The 22,962-nt window shown below is 33.1% G+C and overlaps 1 protein-coding gene across 3 annotated transcripts in view; it reads left to right on the top strand.

The window, feature by feature from the left end:
• Positions 1 to 22,962, top strand: part of LOC134718451 (tight junction protein ZO-1-like) — a 103,744-nt gene that overhangs the window by 570 nt on the left and 80,212 nt on the right. For all 3 annotated transcript variants that reach the window (XM_063580970.1, XM_063580969.1, XM_063580968.1), the window contains exons 2-4: positions 14,590 to 14,755; positions 16,237 to 16,330; positions 21,730 to 21,765. In XM_063580970.1, the coding sequence (XP_063437040.1) occupies positions 14,590 to 14,755; positions 16,237 to 16,330; positions 21,730 to 21,765 (296 nt within the window). The remainder of the gene's footprint in view (positions 1 to 14,589; positions 14,756 to 16,236; positions 16,331 to 21,729; positions 21,766 to 22,962) is intronic.

Genomic DNA, 22,962 nt, shown 5'->3' with positions numbered 1-22,962 from the left:
ATGTAGGTCTATGACAAGGGTTTCAAATTATAAATATTTTTACCCTTGAAGTAGACTTACATTTCAACATCTATAACTGTCAGGAAGAGCCTTTGATACACTATACATAATAACATCTACGAAACATGAATAATTCTTTTAGAGTTATATAGATATACAATATATACATCCTTAACAATAATAGTGCATTCTAGTCCAAGATAACTCTGATGTAAAACGGCTGTGAACTTCGAGTTGGGGAAGTGGGACGCTAGAGCTCTTCCCATATTGAAAAGTGGATATTTGTCCGTCCAAAATAGAAGCCCTGCTTCGTCCCTTTAGGAGAATCCAGGTCTGTTCGAGCCCAAATCATGTTCACATCAAATTTTTATTGGTTTTGTGTTTATTAAGTTAGAAATCAATGTTTGACAAGTGTATTCCTCTAAGTATACATGTATTTGTTGTCAATGTCATGTGAGACAACGTTTTTTTTGTGTTGAATAAATTTTAATCATGTTTTGGTTAGTGTATTGCTACAATTTTTTGTTTCATTGTTTCAGATTAAAGTGGCCAAGCTGTTAAAATCTTTTGTGTTTTTCATTTAAAATCTTCAATTTTTACTCATACATGTCATACCAAGCTAAATATATATTTTTGTACATGCAGTTTTTACATCAAATTAATTAAAAACAACAATCTTGATTTTCCGATTATTCTATAGGAATTTTAATTTAAAATTGGGTGCAAACGTGCAAGGTGTGAATATGTAGGGTGTGAAAGTGTATTGGGCGCAAACGGACCTGATACCGCTTCAGGACCAAGTGCCGACTAGCTTACAATGTATGTCCTTGGAATTAAAAATAAATTGGACATCAATTTGTTCATTTTTCATTATTCATACCATACTTTTCAGTGAATTCAGTCACTTGTTCAAAGTGTTCTGAAAATTTTGAAAACAGTAACTTTTTGTAGTTAGCAACGATAAAGTCCTAGAATAAACTGGACCCCTGCTGCTGTTTCACTCTTATCGTTTGCCGAAGTAACAATCAGCTGGAGACCAGTTTAGTCCGAGAACTCGAGTGTACAATGACGTTCCCGATTCAATTACAGAATCGTCATTCGACAGTGACTGTGAATTTGAATTGGTCAGTGAATTAACGGATGATAAAATAATTATAAAAGCAAAATCGCTCCAGGTCGGACATTTCACAACGAGGAGTGTGATTGACGGAGTGGTGTTTGATTTTTAAACAACAATGTAGCAATACGTCTATCTTCATCTTCTTTTTTTTTACATTTACATCTAAATCAACACAAAAATAAAGCTGTCGTCTGTTGTGTCACCTATTATCCCTTGTCAGTAACTACCAAAATTACTTTGGTGTCGACTTCCGTTTACCTGTACAATCCGAACACCTGTGAAAACCGAACAAAACGCAAAGTCCAGTGGGTGTTTGGTTTGGACAGGTTTCACTGTATAAGCATGATAAGATAAGATGAAAAATGTACATGTACATTTGTAAGAAAAAAATCAACACAAGCTCTAAGACAGATTACACAATGTAAAAAAACATGCAGATATATAAAGAAGATATGAATGCCAATGAGACAACTCTCCATTCAATGTTACCTTTTAAAGATATTAACTGTTTTTGAACATATTCAAAAAATATATTGCAATTTCTTTTTGGTAATTATACTTTTAGCAGTCCATGTTCTAAACATTAGTAATACACAAAGCAATTGACTTGTTGATGTATTAAAAGCTGTAATTTTTAAATAGATTAAAAAAACATATTCTTTGATAATGGGTAGGGTGAAGTTAAACTATAAAAACATAATATGTTGATGAAGATTGATAACCACGGAAATAAATGAATCCACAGTAACTTTGTCTAAGTCTTTGGTTGTCACTATTAAGGATGTTTGCTCCTCCATTTTTGGATTTTTTGATCGATTTTCGGAATCCTCTGTTTTTATCCATGTATTGTCATTAAAAAAATTTGCCCACTAACCCCTACTTTTCTTTTCATAATTTTATGACATAAAGTTTAAAAAGCCATATTTCAAAATTTTATTAAATTTTTGTTATTTTTTCATAGTTTTTGAAACAAATAAGGTGTCAATGTTAAATATATGAAAAATCTAGAGAGAATTATTTTCCCGCCAAATTTTCAATGACTTATATCTTGAAAACGAATACACGGACCCATCATTTTTTTCTACTTTTTTAGTTTCTTTATTAATATACTATCAAATTATAATAGTCTTTTAAAAAGCTTGTTATTTTTTAACAGAGTAGCGAACATCCTTAAAGCAGTGGCTTACCCAAAAATTATCAAAAGGGAGGGGGGGGGGGGGGGTAGTCATCCATTGGATGAGATTCTGCTCCATCCAACATGTCCCAAGTCCATCCATTGGATTAGATTCTGCTCCATCCAACTTTCCAGGTCAATCCTTTGGATTTGATTCTGCTCCATTCAACATGTCCAAGTCAATCCATTGGATAAGATTCTGCTCCATTCAACATGTCCAAGTCAATCCATTGGATAAGATTCTGATCCATTCAACATGTCTAAGTCCCTCCATTGGATTATACTCTGCTCCATTCAACATGTACAAGTCCATCCATTGGATAAGATTCTGCTCCATTCAACATGTCCAAGTCCCTCCATTGGATTATATTCTGCTCCATTCAACATGTACATGTCCATCCATTGGATAAGATTATGCTCCATTCAACATGTCCAAGTCCCTCCATTGGATTATATTCTGCTCCATTCAACATGTCCAAGTCCCTCCATTGGATAAGATTCTGCTCCATTCAACATGTACAAGTCCATCCATTGGATAAGATTCTGCTCCATTCAACATGTCCAAGTCCCTCCATCGGATTAGATTCTGCTCCATTCAACATCTTCAAGTCAATCCATTGGATTAGATTCTGCTCCATTCAACATGTACAAGTCCATCCATTGGATAAGATTCTGCTCCATTCAACATGTCCAAGTCTATCCAATGGAAAATTTTGCTTCATACAACATGTCCTAGTCCCTCCATTGGATTATATTCTGCTCCATTCAACATGTCCAAGTCCCTCCATTGGATTATATTCTGCTCCGTCCAACATGTTCAAGTCCATCCATTGGATAAGATTCTGCTCCATTCAACATGTCCAAGTCCCTCCTTTGGATTAGATTCTGCTCCATTCAACATGTCCAAGTCCCTCCATTGGATTATATTCTGCTCCATTCAACATGTACATGTCCATCCATTGGATAAGATTCTGCTCCATTCAACATGTCCAAGTCCCTCCATTGGATTATATTCTGCTCCATTCAACATGTCCAAGTCCCTCCATTGGATAAGATTCTGCTCCATTCAACATGTACAAGTCCATCCATTGGATAAGATTCTGCTCCATTCAACATGTCCAAGTCCCTCCATCGGATTAGATTCTGCTCCATTCAACATCTTCAAGTCAATCCATTGGATTAGATTCTGCTCCATTCAACATGTACAAGTCCATCCATTGGATAAGATTCTGCTCCATTCAACATGTCCAAGTCTATCCAATGGAAAATTTTGCTTCATACAACATGTCCTAGTCCCTCCATTGGATTATATTCTGCTCCATTCAACATGTCCAAGTCCCTCCATTGGATTATATTCTGCTCCGTCCAACATGTTCAAGTCCATCCATTAGATAAGATACTGCTCCATCGAACATCTCCAAGTCAATCCAATGGATGTGATTCATCTCCATCTAACATCTCCAAGTCAATCCATTGGATTAGATTCTGCTCCATTCAACATGTACAAGTCCATCCATTGGATAAGATTCTGCTCCATTCAACATGTCCAAGTCCCTCCTTTGGATTAGATTCTGCTCCATTCAACATCTTCAAGTCAATCCATTAGATTAGATTCTGCTCCATTCTACATGTACTAGTCCATCCATTGGATACGATTCTGCTCCATTCAACATGTCCAAGTCCCTCCATTGGATTAGATTCTGCTCCATTCAACATGTCCAAGTCCCTCAATTGGATTATATTCTGCTCCATTCAACATGTCCAAGTCCCTCTATTGGATTATATTCTGCTCCATTCAACATGTCCAAGTCTATCAATTGAAATAGATTCTGCCCCATCCAACCAACATGTTCAAGTCGGCAAGTCCATCAATTGAAATAGATTCTGCTCCATCCAACCAACATGTCCAAGTCCATCAATTGAATTAGATTCTGTTCCACCCAACCAACATGTCCATTTCCTTCCACTGGATAAGATTCTGTTTCATCCAACATGTCCAAGTCAATTCATTGGATGAGATTCTGCTCCACCCAACCAAACAAGTCCATCCATTGAATGAGACTCTGCTCCATCCAACATGTTGAAGTCTGTCTATTGTATGTAATTCTGCTCCATCCAACATGTCGAAGTCCATTCATTGGATGAGAGTCTGCTAAATCCAACATGTCCAAGTCCATTCATTGGATGAGATTCTGCTCAATCCAACATGTCCAAGTCCATCCATTTAATGAGATTCTGCTCTATCCATCCAACATGTCTTAAGTCTGTCTATTGTATGTAATTCTGCTCCATCCAACATGTCGAAGTCCATTCATTGGAAGAGATTTTGCCCTATCCAACATGTCCAAGTCCATTCATGGTATGAGATTCTGTCCCATCCAACCTGTCCAAGTCCATCCATATGATAAGATTCTGCTCCATCCAACATGTCCAAATCCATCAATTGAATGAGATTCTGCTCCATTCAACCATTATGTCCAAGTCCATCAATTGAATTAGATTCTGTACCAACCAACATGTCCAAGTCAATGCAATGGATGAGATTCTGCCCCTTCCAACATGTCCAAGTCCATCCATTGAATGAGATTCTGCTCCATCCATCAAGTCTTTTCATTGAATGAGATTCTGCTCCATTCAACATGTCCAAGTCCATTCATTGGATGAGATTCTGCCCCATCCAACATGTCCAAGTCAATTCATTGGATAAGATTCTGCCCAATCCAACATGTATAAGTCTATTCATTGGATGAGATTCTGCTCCATCCAACATGTCCAAGTCCATTCATTGGATGAGATTCTGCCCCATCCAACATGTCCAAGTCAATTCATTGGATAAGATTCTGCCCCATCCAACATGTCCAGGTCCACTCATTGAATGATATTCTGCTCCATCCAACAAGTCCAAGTTCATCCAATGGTGATCAGCCATATTATAAATACAAGTCTAAATTGAAAACAATATTCAAAACTATGACTGCGTTGGATAAAAACTGTAATTTTTATATGACCGCAAAAAAAAAATTGTGTTGTATAATGGTATCATGTCATTGTCGTCTGTGTCGTCCGAAGACACATTTAGTTTCGGAACAATAACTTTTTAGATTTAGTGAATGGATCTTGAAAGCAGTATAAGGGAGGTAGTTTAAAAGCAGTTAATATACAATGTTTGGATTTATCTCCCTTACACTACTTGTAAATAATGTATAAAGGTAGCAATAAACAGTTAGGAAAAAATACTAAAATTTGCCCTTATGAATTTTACCATTCCCTTTTCATTGCTTTCTTGCAATATCAAGCTTACTGTTTGTGTCATATATGGGCATATGTATGTAATCAGAATCTTCCATAGATTTTATTTCCAGTATATAAAATGGTAAAATATAATTTCTTTTTGGTGTATCCATGGCAACAATCTGCATTTATTTGTTATGAAATATTGCAAAAAGGGGGGGAAAGATGTCACATATTTCCCCAAAATTTGGCTAAAAGTAGAATTTCAATCGCTTGAAGTAATACCTTTTCTGAAACTGTGTACATATATCATTCAGCAAATCCAATGAAAATCATATGTCTTTCGTCTCATTTTTTTGTAAAATTGCGTCAAAAACTTCGTGTAGAAAAAGAGTGTTTGTAAACAGTACATTAATTTCTGGACCGATGACCGGTCTAGCTATGAAAATACGGACTGTCAAACAGAAAACAGCCCATAAAACATGTAAAAAATAATCTTGATGCTCTTATAAACCACCTTTGAAGGCTAAATTAGCACTCATCTGTCTAAAAATGAATTTTATTACACAATAACTTTCCTATTTGAAAAATTCACAGGGGCCATAATGCGAAACTAAACCCCTAACTGTGTATTGCTACCTTAATAGTAAATATTTTTTTCAAAGTCTCCCTTTTAACTTATTTTCTGAGTTCTGCTAGCTAAAACGAGTAAAATGGCCTTTTATTTTTGAAAATTGGTTGAGTAATGAATATTTTATGAAGGTTAGCAGTTGACCCTGAAACGCGACAAAAACTGATTTTAAGAAAGGTGCCAAGTCAAAGTGTAAAATCTTGTCTCTACCTCAATTTTTAGCCAAATCTTAAAAACTGTACCTCTTTTGTCAGTTTTTTAATGTTGAATATTATAATAAGATCTCTGATGATGCAACATTGTACAAAATTTAGCAATTTTAAGCATAAACATGTTAATCTTTATGCTTATTGCATACAAAAGACTTGATTAAAAAAATTGTTGATAGGGAATCAATATCTTACATCTGATTTAATTATGCATTTAATATATGCCAAAATGTAACATGAAATCTTGATAAAAACAATAATTATATATATTCGCAAGAAAAAAACCAACGCGTTAAATACTTGGGCTACTACATGCAGTCCAATCCATCAGAAGCAAACGTTAAGCCGATAGAGTACAAATATAAGCCTAGTGTCAAAATGTCTAATTTTGGTTGCTAAGGACTGTAAACAATAAAATTGACACATATTGTCATTGTTAAACACTTAATTTACTCAGAAGTTGATTTTGAATCTAAATATCAATAGATTTGTGGCATGAAAAGTCTTAAAGTATACAATTCTGAGCTTGGTAAGTATGCCATAAGGTAGCAATAAACAGTTAGGAAAAAATACTAAAATTTGCCCTTATGAATTTTACCATTCCCTTTTCATTGCTTTCTTGCAATATCAAGCTTACTGTTTGTGTCATATATGGGCATATGTATGTAATCAGAATCTTCCATAGATTTTATTTCCAGTATATAAAATGGTAAAATATAATTTCTTTTTGGTGTATCCATGGCAACAATCTGCATTTATTTGTTATGAAATATTGCAAAAAGGGGGGGAAAGATGTCACATATTTCCCCAAAATTTGGCTAAAAGTAGAATTTCAATCGCTTGAAGTAATACCTTTTCTGAAACTGTGTACATATATCATTCAGCAAATCCAATGAAAATCATATGTCTTTCGTCTCATTTTTTTGTAAAATTGCGTCAAAAACTTCGTGTAGAAAAAGAGTGTTTGTAAACAGTACATTAATTTCTGGACCGAAAATATGGACTGTCAAACAGAAAACAGCCCATAAAACATGTAAAAAATAATCTTGATGCTCTTATAAACCACCTTTGAAGGCTAAATTAGCACTCATCTGTCTAAAAATGAATTTTATTACACAATAACTTTCCTATTTGAAAAATTCACAGGGGCCATAATGCGAAACTAAACCCCTAACTGTGTATTGCTACCAAAGAAATGTCAGGTTTTGGACTTGTTGCAAAAAAAAAGTGGAGAGGGGTGTGGGGGGGATTGGTAGTAGGTTTCAATTTTTTTTCCCAAATTTTTGAAAAGTTTGTAGAAGAAATCTTTAATTGCACAATATTGCATAATAGATTTGTAAGATCTTGACATTTGTTTTGTGTCTGAAACTCATATTATGTCAAGAATTTGATCACAATTTAAATTTAGAGCTGTATCAAGCTTTTATGTTGTGTCCATACTTGCCCAACTGTTCAGGGTTTGTCCTTTGTGGTCGTTTAGAGCTGCACCCTGCGGAGCCATTGGTTGTTCATGTGCATGTAAAACGAATTTCACTGAAGAGGGGTCTTAAAAGTACAGCACAAACAACATGAACAATATTTTCCTAATGACCAAAAAAGTGAAAAAGTATATATACATTGTAGCTTAACAAAACACATTTGACTAACCGGTACAACTCCTACTGACTGCAATATATACATGTATATATCTACTGTACAAAGTTTCACATTTAAATTGATGTTTGTAAACAAAACCTTATATAATATGTATTACAATGATTACAAAGTCATAATAGTAAATGTATTATAAACAAACAAATGTGTAGAAATATATCTTGTTTATTTTGTACACAAAAAGATTTAAATTGTGGACTGGATCAAACCAGGTACAGTTTTATCTCTTCTTTTTCCCAGGGTAGATTTACAATCCTGACCTCCCTATTTACCTGTTTGTTTGGACTATTCTGTAGTACAATAGTAAGACTTATAGACTAGTACATATGACAAGATAGGTAAAAAGTTCACCTGTAAAATGTAGGTCAGGTATAACGCTTTTTAAATCACTACAGGTAAGACAATTTTAAATAATTCAAAAAATATAATTTGCATTTTAAAGATGACTTGTAGATAGTAAGTTGGATTACTAATTGTAATATAATCTATATTGAAATTACGTAAAGAAGGTTATTTAAAAATTATCTGCTCAAATTGTCTTTTAATTGGTTGTACAATATTTTGACATAAAACCTTACTATATGACTAGATCATGTCTTTAACTTTTAAAATTTAAGGGTAAAATGAGTCATTTGTAAATCCTAGATATTTTATATTAACACAAATAATAGCATGGAGAATGGTGTTAATTATTACTCATATTTTACTACAAATCACAAAATTGTCATTAGAAAAATTACTGTGGTTATAAAATGAAATAAATTCCCTCTCATTGGCCTCTTTAATGTGGATATCGGTGCATCAACTTTTTTGTTGTGTATATTTAAATATGAGAAGATAAACAAGACGCATGGCTTCAAATGGTAAGATTTACAATTTTGTACACAAACTCAAACGACATATTGGGTCAGACGAGAACAAGTAATATTAAACTTTATTTTGAGTTTTATTTCATTAATTTTGTTTTATGATTGATTAGTGATTGCTAGACATAACCTTAGCAAAAAATGTTATTTTGTTGTGATTTTGGTGGAAGATGTTTTAGTTACCAAAAGATCAGAAACTACAGTGTGTGCATTTACTATTGTGATGGTTAGACATTGTTTCCAATAATAGACAGAGGCAGACTTAAAGGGTTGGGGGGGGGGGGGGGGGGGGTGGCAGGGGGTGGCAGGGGCACTTGAGCTCCCATTTTTTTTGGAAAAGTTGGTTGTATACTTAAGGAATTACTGAAGCATGACCGGAACAGACCCCCTCTTAGGCAGTCAATCCCCCCTCCCCCTTTCCCCCCAAATGAATTTTTCTGTATCAGCCACTGATAGAATGCTGTGTTGTCTATCTATCTTAAAATATAGGCCAAGATCTAAATCTTAACCAGTCTAAAAAAAAAAGGAGGAAAAAATAAAATAAAGAACATCCCAAGTGACATTGACAAAAACAAAACAATGTTGTACTGCACTGTAATTTAAGTAATTATTGTGCTGCTTGTGCATTTATAATTTTAAAAGTTATATATATAAACAATACAAAAATATGAGATTAATTATTAGAATTTTATGAAATACTGCATACAAGTATAAAGCAGTCAAATCTCAAAAGTTTAATTTTTATTAAACTCATCCCTTTGTAATTTTTGTTTTATCAAAAACCTCATAATTTAAAAAAAACTGACCTTATTTAGAAACTTGTGACAAGAAGAAAACGTATTAAATGACAACAAGACAAATGTTATTGTGGATGTCATTTCAGGCCTCATTTAACTGGGGGATGTTTTATGAGGAAATATTTAAAAACAACGATTTGTTCAGTCAGAGAAAAACTGTATGTTGCACACAGACTACATTTTGTATTTGTATTGGTGTGTGTGTGTGTCTTGAGGAGTTATGGTAGTTTTTGTTGAGCCTTCGACTTTAGTCGAAAAAGCGAGACTAAGTGATCCTACATTCCGTCGGCGTCGGCGGCGTCCACAAATATTCACTCAGTGGTTAAAGTTTTTGAAAATTTAATAACTTTCTTAAACTATACTGGATTTCTACCAAACTTGGACAGAAGCTTGTGATCATAAGATAGTAAATTTTTCAAAAATAAAATTCCATTTTTTCTGTTTTTTACTTATAAATGGACTTAGTTTTTCTGCGGGGAAACATTACATTCACTCTGTGGTTAAAGTTTTTAAAATTTGAATTAACAAAATTGTGTACTAGACTAGTTCAGTGAAAATGGACGTCCCATCAAACTCCAAAACCTATTTAAATGAAGTAAAATTATAAAAACATACAAGACTATATATGTGAAGCAAAACTGTTCAACTGTTTAAATCAGCTAGTCTACCCTGATTGAGCCAGCCGTGATATCATCATGTCATGGCTAATTTATTCTATACAACCCCACTAACAAAGGAAGTATAAGATTACTAGTATGAGTAATGATTGAACATATCTTTTAAAGTTAACACCTTGTATTGTTATCTTCTTTGTTTTAATTATAGATATAAGTGTCTACACGTGGAACATTTAATTATCAACTCATAATTTTTTATTTCAACCCAATAGTTAAGTATATGCGAGGTCAAGGGTTCAATCTTATTATTATTTTTTCTTGTCTCTCCCAAAATTACTATATAGGGAGGGGGCGCTCACTCACTGTGGTGGCTGAGTGGTCTAAGCAGTCAAACTTCTGTATCACTAGCCTGCAGTGGCAGATCCAGAACTTTCATAAGAGGGGGCAAGGCCACTGACTGACCCAAGAGGGGGGCTCCAGTTATGCTTCAGTGATTTCCTATATAACCAACCAAATTTTCCCAACAAGTGGGGGGCTGGATCCGCCTATAGCCTGTCATCACTGAGGTTGTGGGTTCCTACACATGGCAGGGACACTTGACTCTAATCTTAATTGATCAGGGTTGTCAGATTTTCTACAGAGGTGTCAGTGGTTCTCCTGGCACTCCAGCTTCCTACAAAAATAAAATGCTACAAAACTGGTAATTGTCTGAAAGTAACATTAAAGTTTAAACGTCAATCAATCAAATTGATCGTTGCTCTATATATGAGAATGATCAATATATAATTGCTATCACCTTATCCTCAGTCCATTCTTATAACAAATATTTTGATCAGTCTTCTCAGAAATTACTGAATAAAATGACTTGATGGTTGGTCAGCATCTTCACCGATACGAGTTGTTTTTAATCTTAAATATTAAAATTGCAATAATAGATGCATGCAATAATTTTTGGACAGCAGCTTAGTAGAATTGTTAGTCAGATCAGCTTTGAGATCTATCAGATTTATTTAGTTGAATTTTAAAGTTATTTGTTATTTAAGAAAAAATGATTGAATTAATAATGTGTTAAAAAAACATCACACAATGTTGATTTGTAAATGTGACTTATCTCCCTTTAACTGTATTACATCAATGAATCCAGGACAATTCACACCAAACATATCAAGCTCCCATAACGGAAATAAATATCATTAAATCAGATATTTTGTTGATGATTTAACAGAATGTCTTGTGAATCAGCTATGTGACTAACTCCCATCATTATCCTCCTTGTTAACTTTAAATTATCTGTACTTCCCAGGTGAGGTCATCCACAAAGGTATTACTGGCTACAGGTGAAATAATTGGATTAATCACTTGTATATTATATTGGATTTCACCTTGATGTAATATATTTTACCCTTGTTTCCCCCCCCTATTACACATTTTAACGTTACCCATTAAGGGGTGTGCTTTTTAATAGGAAGCTCATACATGTCATACCAAGAAAGAAATGAAAAAAAGTAATACGTCACAGGGCTCACACTACTTCAGAATTATAGGGAGAAGTGACTTATCTTTTTGAAACTGATAGGGAGAAGTGGTGAGATTTGAACAGGGTGACTTGTTTTTACTTTTGGGGGTTGGGAAAGCAACTTCTTCGGCCAAGTCGCCTGGTAGTGTGAGCCCTGAGACATTTTGAAAATAAGTCTTTCGGAGGCTGTTAATAAGTAATTGTAAATCCTTAGCTACTGTACACATAATTTAAAACTCTTTTTTTTGTATACATGAACAATGAGGTCAATTCTTTAGAACAAAAATGCACCTAATTACCAAATTTGTGGTCTGGAACTAGAAGTCATTATAAGACAAGATAAGATAGATTTTATTTTCCAAATAAGGTCCCCAGGGGGGCATGTACACATAACATATATAATTGATACATCATACAGTATTTTACATAACATTGTAAAATAAACTTGAAATAGTCATACAGGTATTATTTGTTAAATAAAAAAGTATTTCAGAGTTGCTACTCCAGAGATGTGGCAAACCCCATTTATATAATTACTTATTTTTTTTTTCTTTCTAAGTATAAAAGTGTAATCATCCTCAGAATACAGATAATTCAACCTATCACACCATTAGATTTTGCAGGTTTGAATTAGCCATGCCATGGCCCACTCGCCAATGGCCCCTAAAATTTGGCGTGAGCTACTTAAATTTCTACTTTTCTGGTATAGTGCGGCTACAAAATTAAAGTTGTGGGCTACCATGCCAATATTTTAACTTTAACAATTCCTGTTTTGTGTCACCAGAACAAATTTTGCCCTTCTTTAAGTCCTTAGTACTGAGTAATGATGTGGAGCCTAGAACTGGTAGTATTTTATAAACAGTTGAGAACAAGCATATAAATATAAATTTATAAGTGAACAATACAATTTCAATCTCAGTCACATTTTCATCATGTTCATTGATGGCCCTCAGCTGTTTTCTGCTCTTTGGACTCTTTGACACATTCCCCATGTCTAACCTCAATTTTATTTCATGTTTATCAGTGACAACACAACATTTCTTTCCTTGGCCTAATAGGTGGTCAGGTCTTGTAGTATTGGTTTTATCAACAGATAAGAACATGGATATTTTATTTGTCAACAATTAAAATTCCAATCTCTGTCTCATTTTATGGTCATTTGTTTCTGATCTTAATCAGTGAGACAATATTGATATAAGGGAGATAATTGGTTGACCGTATAATGGATATGGCGACAAGTTGTCACTTAAATTATCATACCATTAAAACATTAAAGACCGTGACTCACATGACTGATAAGATTGTTAAGAAAGAATTATTTTAGAACTTTCTTGTTCGCTTTTGGATCCTGGACTCTAGACAGATCATAGACTATTCTCTATAGTACTGGCTGAATGAAAACAATAAATTAGAAAAGCTTAAGAGCCTAGAGATTGAAATAAACAATTAATTTCCCAATAGGCAACAATGGTAGCCTTTTTCGAGATACAGACTTTATAAAGTTGATTTTTTTTACGAAACCTTGCTAGAATCAAAGAAAAGTTATTAGGACAGTATTTTTTGGTCCAAAAAATATAGGTTCGCGTTGCTTTTCTTAGCGTATTTTGTACTGATCTCCCATGCCTATTAATTTTGCCCTTAAAAATACGTGTCTTGTCCTAGCGTTGAAAAGTCATCTCAGTGCCTTTAGGGCTACGGAATAATTTTTATTTTGCCTTTTGTATAAAGAAGAGTGCACAAAGTCTCTAATAATAAAAAATAACGGGCGCACATATCGACCAATCAGGATTTGCCATACTCTTAATTCTGAATACCATGTTATGCTCATAAAATGGCTGCGCCCATACAATCTAATGGTGTATTGTAACCTAGAGGCCTCTGATCCCTCATTAATTCATTGCTCAAATTATAATGCATCCACAGTTAACTTGTTTTAATAATAATTTAAAAATGCTATAATTTTTTAAACATATTTATTTATAGTGGATTGGGAAACAAGTTTTGCAACTTATATTAATCCCTTTCCACTTTGCGGGTGCGAGTGCTGCCTTGTAGCGGCATTAGCCTACTCTTTTTCGAAATCTACAAGGGTGTCTTTAACGTGCAAGAGATGTGGCTCTCTCTTAACACGGGCCAGCCATTTATCGTCCCCGTCCGACGGACTATCATCGTTTCCTCAAGACCATACTTGCAAATGGTGTCAAGGGAGAGCCGAAAATTGGGTTCCTGAAATTTTCATCCCAAACTGGAATCGAACCAGGAACCTTTGTGTTAGTAGTCCGATGCACTAACCACCACACCACGGTAATATTTCCTGTGATTGAAACAAAAATCAAGGAAAAAGTTTGAAAATGACGGAGGAAGCTTGGAGCAACCTAATTATAATAAGTAATAGAATTGGTTTCCTGCTTATTTTCATGGTGTGATACCAATTTTCAAAGAATATTCACTTTCAATGTAACATTATGTTTTCTTAGATATCAGGTAATTTAGACTGTTGTTATTTTAAATTGCTGGTTTTCCTATACCCATGAAATACATGAAAATTTGTATCCCCCAAATTATAATGAATTCCAAGTTAACATGTTACAACAATTAACATAGGCCAATTTAGAGGGGGGCCAAGGCTTTATTCGGCAGTCAGAGGGCCCCACTTGTGAAAATTTCTGTAATTCGCCGCTGATTAATTCCAACATGTTGTAATACATGATAAAATCTCCTTTGATTGAAAAAAAATCAAGGTAAAAGTTTAACGATATTGATGTTTATTTTTAGAAGCAATATCTGATGAGAAAGGACCAACAAAGGCCCTGCAACTGGGATTTGAATTGGCCCTGAAAGAGAGAGATCATGCTCTGAGACAGCTACAACAAGTAAAGACGGAGAGAGACTCAGCTCTAGCCAGTCTGGACAATCTGGAAGGGAAAAATAAAACTCCAAGGTAAACAAGAATGTGACCCATCTGCACTATTATTTCTTTGTTCAGTGGCCCGTGAAAATGGAATAAAATCTCTAATTTGGCATTAAAATTAAAAAAAGATCATATTATATTAGGGAACATGTTTTGTTTACTAAGTTTCAACTTCATCAAAAATTACATAAATATTTTTTTTAAACAAAACTTTTACCTGAAGCGGGACAAACGAATGGACGGAAGAACGAACGGATGCACAGACCAGAAAACATAATGCCCATAAATGGGGGATAAAAAACAACACTGCTCTTAGTAGACAAAACTTTAAATTTTTTTTCTGATTCATATGACACTAAAACAGAATCAAATTTCAAAAGTGAACCAACCAAGATTTAACGTCTCAGGCAAAAAAAATTCATATAGTTTTACAGTTTAAAACTCTGCCTATTTTGAGGTGCAAACTGAATCATCCTATGTCATTTTATTCACAATTTTACAGTTAGACCCTGTTTACACGAATAGGTGTAATATAGGTATATATATAATCATTATGAAAATAAAAGATTTTTTTCATGTGCTTTTATACTTGCCTAATCAAGAAAAGAGAAGTATTAGCTTTAGATGACAGAGAAAAGATTTATATAAAAAATCAGAACAAGAAGGCTTCATAAGAAATAAATTTGTTATCTTGGTGTGAAATCAGGTGTATTGAAATTACACTGGTGTTGAAAATTCTGTACACCCCTAGGCCTGATTACACCAAGATAATAATACAACAACAACAACAACTCTCAAGTGGTCCCATAAAGACCATCACAACAGAAAGTAGGAACAAGAGGTACAGGCAAGGTGTGAATATAAGATAAACTCATCATAGATACCAGGACTAAATTTTGTATATAAGCCAAACGGGCGTTTCGTCTACAAAAGACTCATCTGTGAAGCTCGAATCCAAAAAAGTTAAATTAGTTAAATTAGCCAGATAAAGTACGAAGTTGAAGAGCATTGAGGACCGAAATTCCTAAAAGATATGTGTTGTAATTAGAACGTGTCCTAGAAGTCATGTACTGTGGATTCATTTATTTTCATGGGAACCAATTTTCGTGGATTAAGAAAAACTTGCATATTCGTGGATATTTAATTTCATTGTTTTGCTTATGTCTGCATACAAACCTATAGAAAAAGTATCATTCTTTGAATATTTAATTTCGTGGTTTGACTGTGCCCACGAAATCCACAAAAATTGGTATCCAACAAATAATAATGAATCCACAGTAAATTTTATACTGTGGATTCATTATATTTCGTTTGATAGCAATTTTCGTAGATTTCGTGGTAGCCTGGGATTCATGAATTCAAATATCCAATTAATTACATATTTTGTAGAGGAATTTGTGCAGAGTTTGGAAACAAAATGAAATATCCACAAAAATGGAAAATATCATCAATCCACGAAAATTGGTACTAATGAAAAAATTATTGAATTCACTGTTATTGTTTATTTTCAGTAAGTCCTCGGACAGTAACCAGGACCACAGATCTAAGTCTCCGAGTCGTAAACCTCGCAGTAAAAGTATGGAAAGTGACACAGAAATAGACGAAGTAAGTACAAACTGTTATCAGCAGGTTAAATTGTCATGACTACGTAGGACAGACAATAAATCAGGATTTACATTTGCAGGACCCAGTTGATGATTCTTCAAACTTTTTAAGAAATGTTTTCAAAATTAACTAAAATCGACAAGACGAATATATTTTTTATCAGGCGTGTACTGTCAGTCGTGTGCAAATTTGGAGGATTAATGTTAGAAACATATTCCAGCATTATTTTCTTCAATCAGAAATCGGAGTATATGCTCTATCGGAGAATATGCTCATATACGTTGAAAATGTGTTCGCATTTATATCCCAAACAATATTACCGATTTTTGACTTTTTCCCAATGATAATATAAAACATAAAACAAATAATTCTTTCCCCCAAATTGCACCATTTATAAGCTTGCTGGTAAATAGATAGCCATGTGTAGAAAAATTTAATAATTGAGTTAACATCATTATAGGAAAGATGATATACATGTGTGTCTGTTGCCTGCAGCCTCAAATGAGTCAAAAAATATACAGTTCATCTTGAAGATTTTTAAAATCTGGCCAACTTATAGAGTAAACATGACACCAGGAAGTTGAATGAAAACTAAAAAAAAATGTTTTATTCAAAGCTTATCCCCCCTTTTTTTGCATTTTGCACCTGTTCCAACTCAGGAGCCTCTCTCTGGCTTTTGTAAGTCTTGTATGATTTATATTTTAGTTCATTTATATGTTTTGTAATTTGGTGTGACATCCACACATTTTGTTCAGGGGCTAACTAGTTGGGTCCCCCCCTTCTAGGTGCATGATTTTCATGACTCATTCTTGGTCTTCAGCTGTTTTCTGCTCTTTGGTTGGGTTGCTGTCTCTGACATATTGCCAATTTCCTTTCTCTATTTTTATCTTGTTTTTTTTATAAATATGGGATAAAACAATCTGGATTATAAAAATGTCTTTTTTACAAACGAATTGGGATATTTCACCTTTAATGGTACTTCTATGGCAGAAATTTGACCATTGGCCATCTGATAAGGAGATTTGTTTATGTTTAATTTATATATTTGTTATCTAAATTGAAATCAAATGAGAAAGCAAGAAAAGTTTAAAGTAATCAGATCCCTCCATTAAAATTTAATTACCGGGGACCACAATTTATCTCGTACATTTGAGATATTGTTACAGAGTTTGACATGACGTACAAATTATAAACATAAGGAGATGTGGTATGATAACCAATAAGACAGATTATCACCAGAGTTCAAATGGAGTGGATGTAAGCAATAATAGGCAATCATACAGCTTTCATCAATGAGGAAAACTTAGGCTGTGAAGGCTCAGCCATGAAAAATTTGAAACAATTCTAATAAGAAAAGCAACGATTTGATTACACAATTATGCCCCTTCTATTCTATATTTTAGGCAAATTTTCTCTATTCTTACAATGCATTCTCTAATCTGTAATACTATTTATTAGTAATAGGCAATCATACAGCATTCACCAATAAGAAAAACAGTAGAACACTGTAAAAAGTATGGAAAAACAACAACCTAATTTACACAATTTAACCCCTTCTATTCTATATTTTGGGCAAATTTTCTGTATTGTTAAATTTGTTTGCCCATTATTCTCTAATCTATAATAGGCAATCATACAGCTTTCAGCAATTAGGAAAACTTATACTGTAAAATGTCTGAACATCAAAAATATGAAATGATTCCAAAAGAAAACCAACAGCCTAATTTACACAACAGTGGCAGATCCAGAACTTTTCCTAAGGGGGGCCGCTGACTGACCTAAGAGGGGGCCCGCTCCAGTTATGCTTCAATGATTCCCTATATAATCAACCAAATTTTTCCCAAGAAAGGGGGGCCCAGGCCACCCAGGCCCCCTCCCCCTTGATCCGCCTATGCACAATCTGCCGCTTATAATCTATATCTTTACTCCCATTTTCTTTCTTCTTTAAATTTTGGGCCCATTATTCTCATAATCTATAAACCCCATCCAGACCCTCGTAGATGATGAATGAGACAAGAAAATTGAACTTAGATTTCACACTTTTATGTGAACATGTAAAAACCTATTTAATACAATCTAAAGGTGATCACCTCAGTACAATGTTATTCTTCTATTAAATTCTTCAGCATTGAACAGTTTTACTATATTATAAATCAAATTTAAAGATGTTTAAAAGTAGAATTTGTAAGAACGTCGAGTGTTTGATTTACTATGTCAATACTGGACCATTCTTTTGTTGTGGGTTGTAGGGTGAAATAAGTATGAGTCAAAATGTACTATGTTATACTACCTTATATCTGAGGAGAAACGAAGGAATTGTAACAATGTAAAAACACGTTCATATTTTAAACGAAGTATTTTAATTATTTAATTTTTTGACAATTTCTTGTGGACATACTTAATATCTAGGAATCGTTACATTGTTTATAACCGTTCTTATTTTAAATGAAAATTTTTGATTTTTGCGCTCTTTGGTGAACATACTTAAAGTTTTAAATCTAAAGAGGAAATAAAGAGATGTAAAATAAAGTCTTCGTACTTTAAATGAAGAATTTTTTGACAATCTTTTGTGGACAACATAAATATATATATATATGTTGAGTAACAGAGGAATTGTAATTGTTGACTCTGTGTAGAGTACAGTCACTCAGGATATAAAGAAATGTTAAAAATCAGTCATACTTTAAACATTGTTATTTAAAAGAAGAATTTGTTTTATTTTTTTCACCAATCTCTTGTGTTACAAAAAAATTTGAAGGAACCCCCTAAAGCTAGAGGATCATTTATATGTGTCCAGCAAAGGAATTCAAAACAAATCTATAATTCAAGTGTTCAAATAGTTATCATACATATAGAAACAAAAGATTGTTAACTAATAATATACCGATATATCAACTGGACGATTCTTTGGTTGTGGGTTGTAGGGTGAAATAAGTATGAGTCAAAATGTACTACGCTATACTACTTTATATCTGAGGAGAAACGAAGGAACTGTAACAATGTAAAAAATGAAGAATTTTTATTTTTTGACAATTTCTTGTGGAAATACTTTAACCATGTAGATTATCTGATACATAAAAATGTTCATATATTGAATAAGGAATTTTGATTCTTTGACAATCTTTTGAGGACATTTACTTGAATCTAAGACTTGAATATAGCTGCCTCATGTTTCTGATGCATCATTATTCCGACAGGAAATAGCTGCAATTAAATTGTTTGCAGGAAAAGGATAAATTCCTGTTCAATTTACTGTTGTTCTGTGTTGAACAAGACTGGATTTGAACAGAATTTAATTTCCAACGTTTGTATGTTATAAGTACATAAATATTACAACAAGCCACAATAATTCCTTGTGAAATTTATTTATTTGAAGACTTTGTTTATTACCATTCTAGTATAGACAAGATAGACTTTGATATCTAAATATTTTGATGGTAAAATTAATTAAATGTCAGACAAACTTTAATGAGGTCGTAAAATTGTCACATGATTTCTGTTTAATTGTGGCATAATCAAGTGGATGTTTTAAGTACCTAAATATTTACTTAAATGTTATAACAGTTGTTATAACTAGTTTATTATTGGAAAAATAATCCAGCAAATATCAGTAGATATTAAGAACAGTTTAGGCCACATATTTGACAGGTCCATAGTGGAGGTAGACCTTCAGATTACAAAAATATGTTGGAATAAGTTTCTTTTCTTTGGACCTGTGTTTACAAATAGGAAAAGACAGGGCAGTAAACCGTAGCATTCTCCAGAGACAATAGATCTTCTTATATGTGGGACTATTTTTATGGACCTTTTTGATGATTTCCGTATTTTGGTGGCTCTCCTAGAATTATGGGCACCTGTTTTGCCTAATTGTGGATGCTAACCTATCACATTATCAGACACATAATTAAATGTACAGCTACTCTTAAAGGAATTAAAACTTATCATACATGTGATTTATGGATCATTGAAATAAAAGGAAATTCAATGCAGGACAATTTTGACTGAAATTTACAGAGTTCTGCTAGTCAACTTTTGTTGTTGTTGCTACTATACATGAATTTGAGTGGTTCCAAAGTTCGATACACTGTTGTTTAGGATCTGCTACTTGTATACGCATATTAGGGTTGTCCTGAAAGAGGAAATCTGCATTTGACATTTAAAGTTTAATTGTGATTAATTTGTTTTAACATTTTTTTTGGAAAAATAGTTTCTCTGATTGAAAATCTATAACAACTTCAACAAAGGAGAAACTTTGATATTTATTAAACCGGCTAGATTTGAACGAGGACGTTAAAATATACATATCTGTTTTAGTAGGATCGTTACTAGGAGACTGAATACATACATATCATCCATTTATTCAAAGTTTTCACGTTAATGGGACGATATACAGTTGAACAAACAAATCTTTCCTTTATTCATGGACTGGATGTTCCTAGTACAATGTACAATTGTTGAGAACATTGATCAGAAATTAACAGTAGAAACTGTCTGAACTTACAAATAAAAACGTCAAGTTTACAGTAGAATCTAGATAAAAATGTCAAATGTACAGTAAAATCTAGAATATTGGACCATTATTAAATAAAGGAACACAAAACTCTGTTCAAAGGGAAAAAAACTGTTTATCATTCAACCAAGGAACATTTCGGAGTAAAAACTTGATTTATTGAGTCGGTGGAAAATAATCTATTTATAGATTTGTAACAATAGGTGTATTGTTGTGAAGGACATGATAAAACGTAATTAATGTCATAAAAAATGACCACACATTATCTATAACTGTGTTTATAAATGTACATTGTTACGATTGTATATGTATGTGGTTAGTGAGGGGGAGGCTATATACATGTACATAAATGTGCAACATTTACTTTACTTAACGTAAGAGAATATTATAGTGCATAAATATTCAATTGAAGTTTGAAAACAAATATAAAATATTACGCAAACCAATGAATTAGACAAGGATATAGCGGAGATAGTGATATATGTGTGATGAAATTTTTGTGTGTTTTAAATGTAAGGAAAATGTTATGTGCTTTACAGATGATTTATATGTTATAACTATTGTGATAGATTAGTCTCGATGGCAACAAAAATTTAAATTCAAATATAAAACGAAGACAAATCTGTCTTTTGGATATATATATGGATCAAGACGTTACAGATCAAATCTTCTACATAGTTGTGTGTTGGTGAATTAATGGTTTAGGAAAAGAAGTGAAAAATGGATAAAATTACCAAACTTTATAATTGAATGCATTATCTGTTGTTTAGAGGCAAATAACTTGTCTTTTGATGAACCTTGTTTTGGAATTGAGTAGAATATATAACTATTTTTTGGTTATTTTGGACATTGCATTAAACAGTGGATTATGTTTTCTTTTAAAATGAAGGGATTAAAACGTAGCTCGTCAGTCAAGAAAAATAAGGTGAGTTTCGCATGTTGACCTGTCTATATGGTATTTATTAACTTGATGTGATGTTTGTAAATCAGTTGTGGTAGAGATTGTCCTAGATAATGACCCCTACAATAATGGTATAGATTGTCCTAGATAATGAACCTGTTCACCATCTCAAAATGTGAATTTTGACTTGCTTTAAAATTAACTTTTCTGAAAAAGAAATAAAAAAATCATTGATTGGAATAAATATCTCCTAAATATGTCTTTAATATTTTTCATACAACTGTATTTTTGGTTTTAGTTCATTGTGAGAAAAAATGGCAAGTTAAGATATATCAATATGCAGCATTTAAGGACAAGTTATTGTAAAAACATTTGCTAGTGGTCAAGACTTGTATTTGAGACAATCACTGATCTCTTTTTCGGTCAGACAAACCCTAAAACAGTTTGGCACACACAGACTGTACATATATATGATGTATACATACACATTGTAATTTTGAAAGAACATTTTTTTTTCTCTCTGTACCTTTCATCTCTCCCTTTGTTATAGAATATTTCAAACATCTCTACCACTTCTGTATAATGATGTGTATATATATGTAAAGGTTTGGTTAATATGTGTTGCATGTGTATATATATATCCACAGAATACAGGTGGAAGATTTGGTATAAAGGGCGTCATAAATATGTTACTTCAAAACTATGATTATAATGGAAAGATAATTTTGATTGAATAATATCAGAACTTTGGACTCATATTCCATGATTAACTTTTGGAACAGAGAGCAACTTCACAATGTATATTCTCCAATGTTGAATAATGTTTTTTACTCAGTATATTAGTGTTTGAGCATAAAGGTAATTAAACCCCTGACAGTAAAGTGTATTATTTACAGAGTACTAGTATGTACAACATAAACATTTTGTTGAGGCATCTTTTATTGTTGGCCCTTATATTTTACAATAAAAAAGTATTGATTTTTTGGTGGAAATCAAATTTTGCAATTATCATCTGAATTTAATCAGCAATGAAAAAAATTGGAAAAAGTGGTCAGAAATTTTTTAACCAGCTGAAAATTGGCTGGATCGCAGAAGTGACGATTCTTTGATTTATTTTTGAATGTCACCTGAAATCTACTTTCTCCTGTAGATATATATGATGAAGAAGTTTTGTTGTTTTACAAAGGATGAATAATAACAAGGTTTGATTGATCATCTAAT

Source organism: Mytilus trossulus, chromosome 5, assembly GCF_036588685.1.
Source record: "Mytilus trossulus isolate FHL-02 chromosome 5, PNRI_Mtr1.1.1.hap1, whole genome shotgun sequence".
Classification (NCBI taxonomy): Eukaryota; Metazoa; Mollusca; class Bivalvia; order Mytilida; family Mytilidae; genus Mytilus; species Mytilus trossulus.
This window is presented reverse-complemented; position numbering and strand designations above follow the sequence as displayed.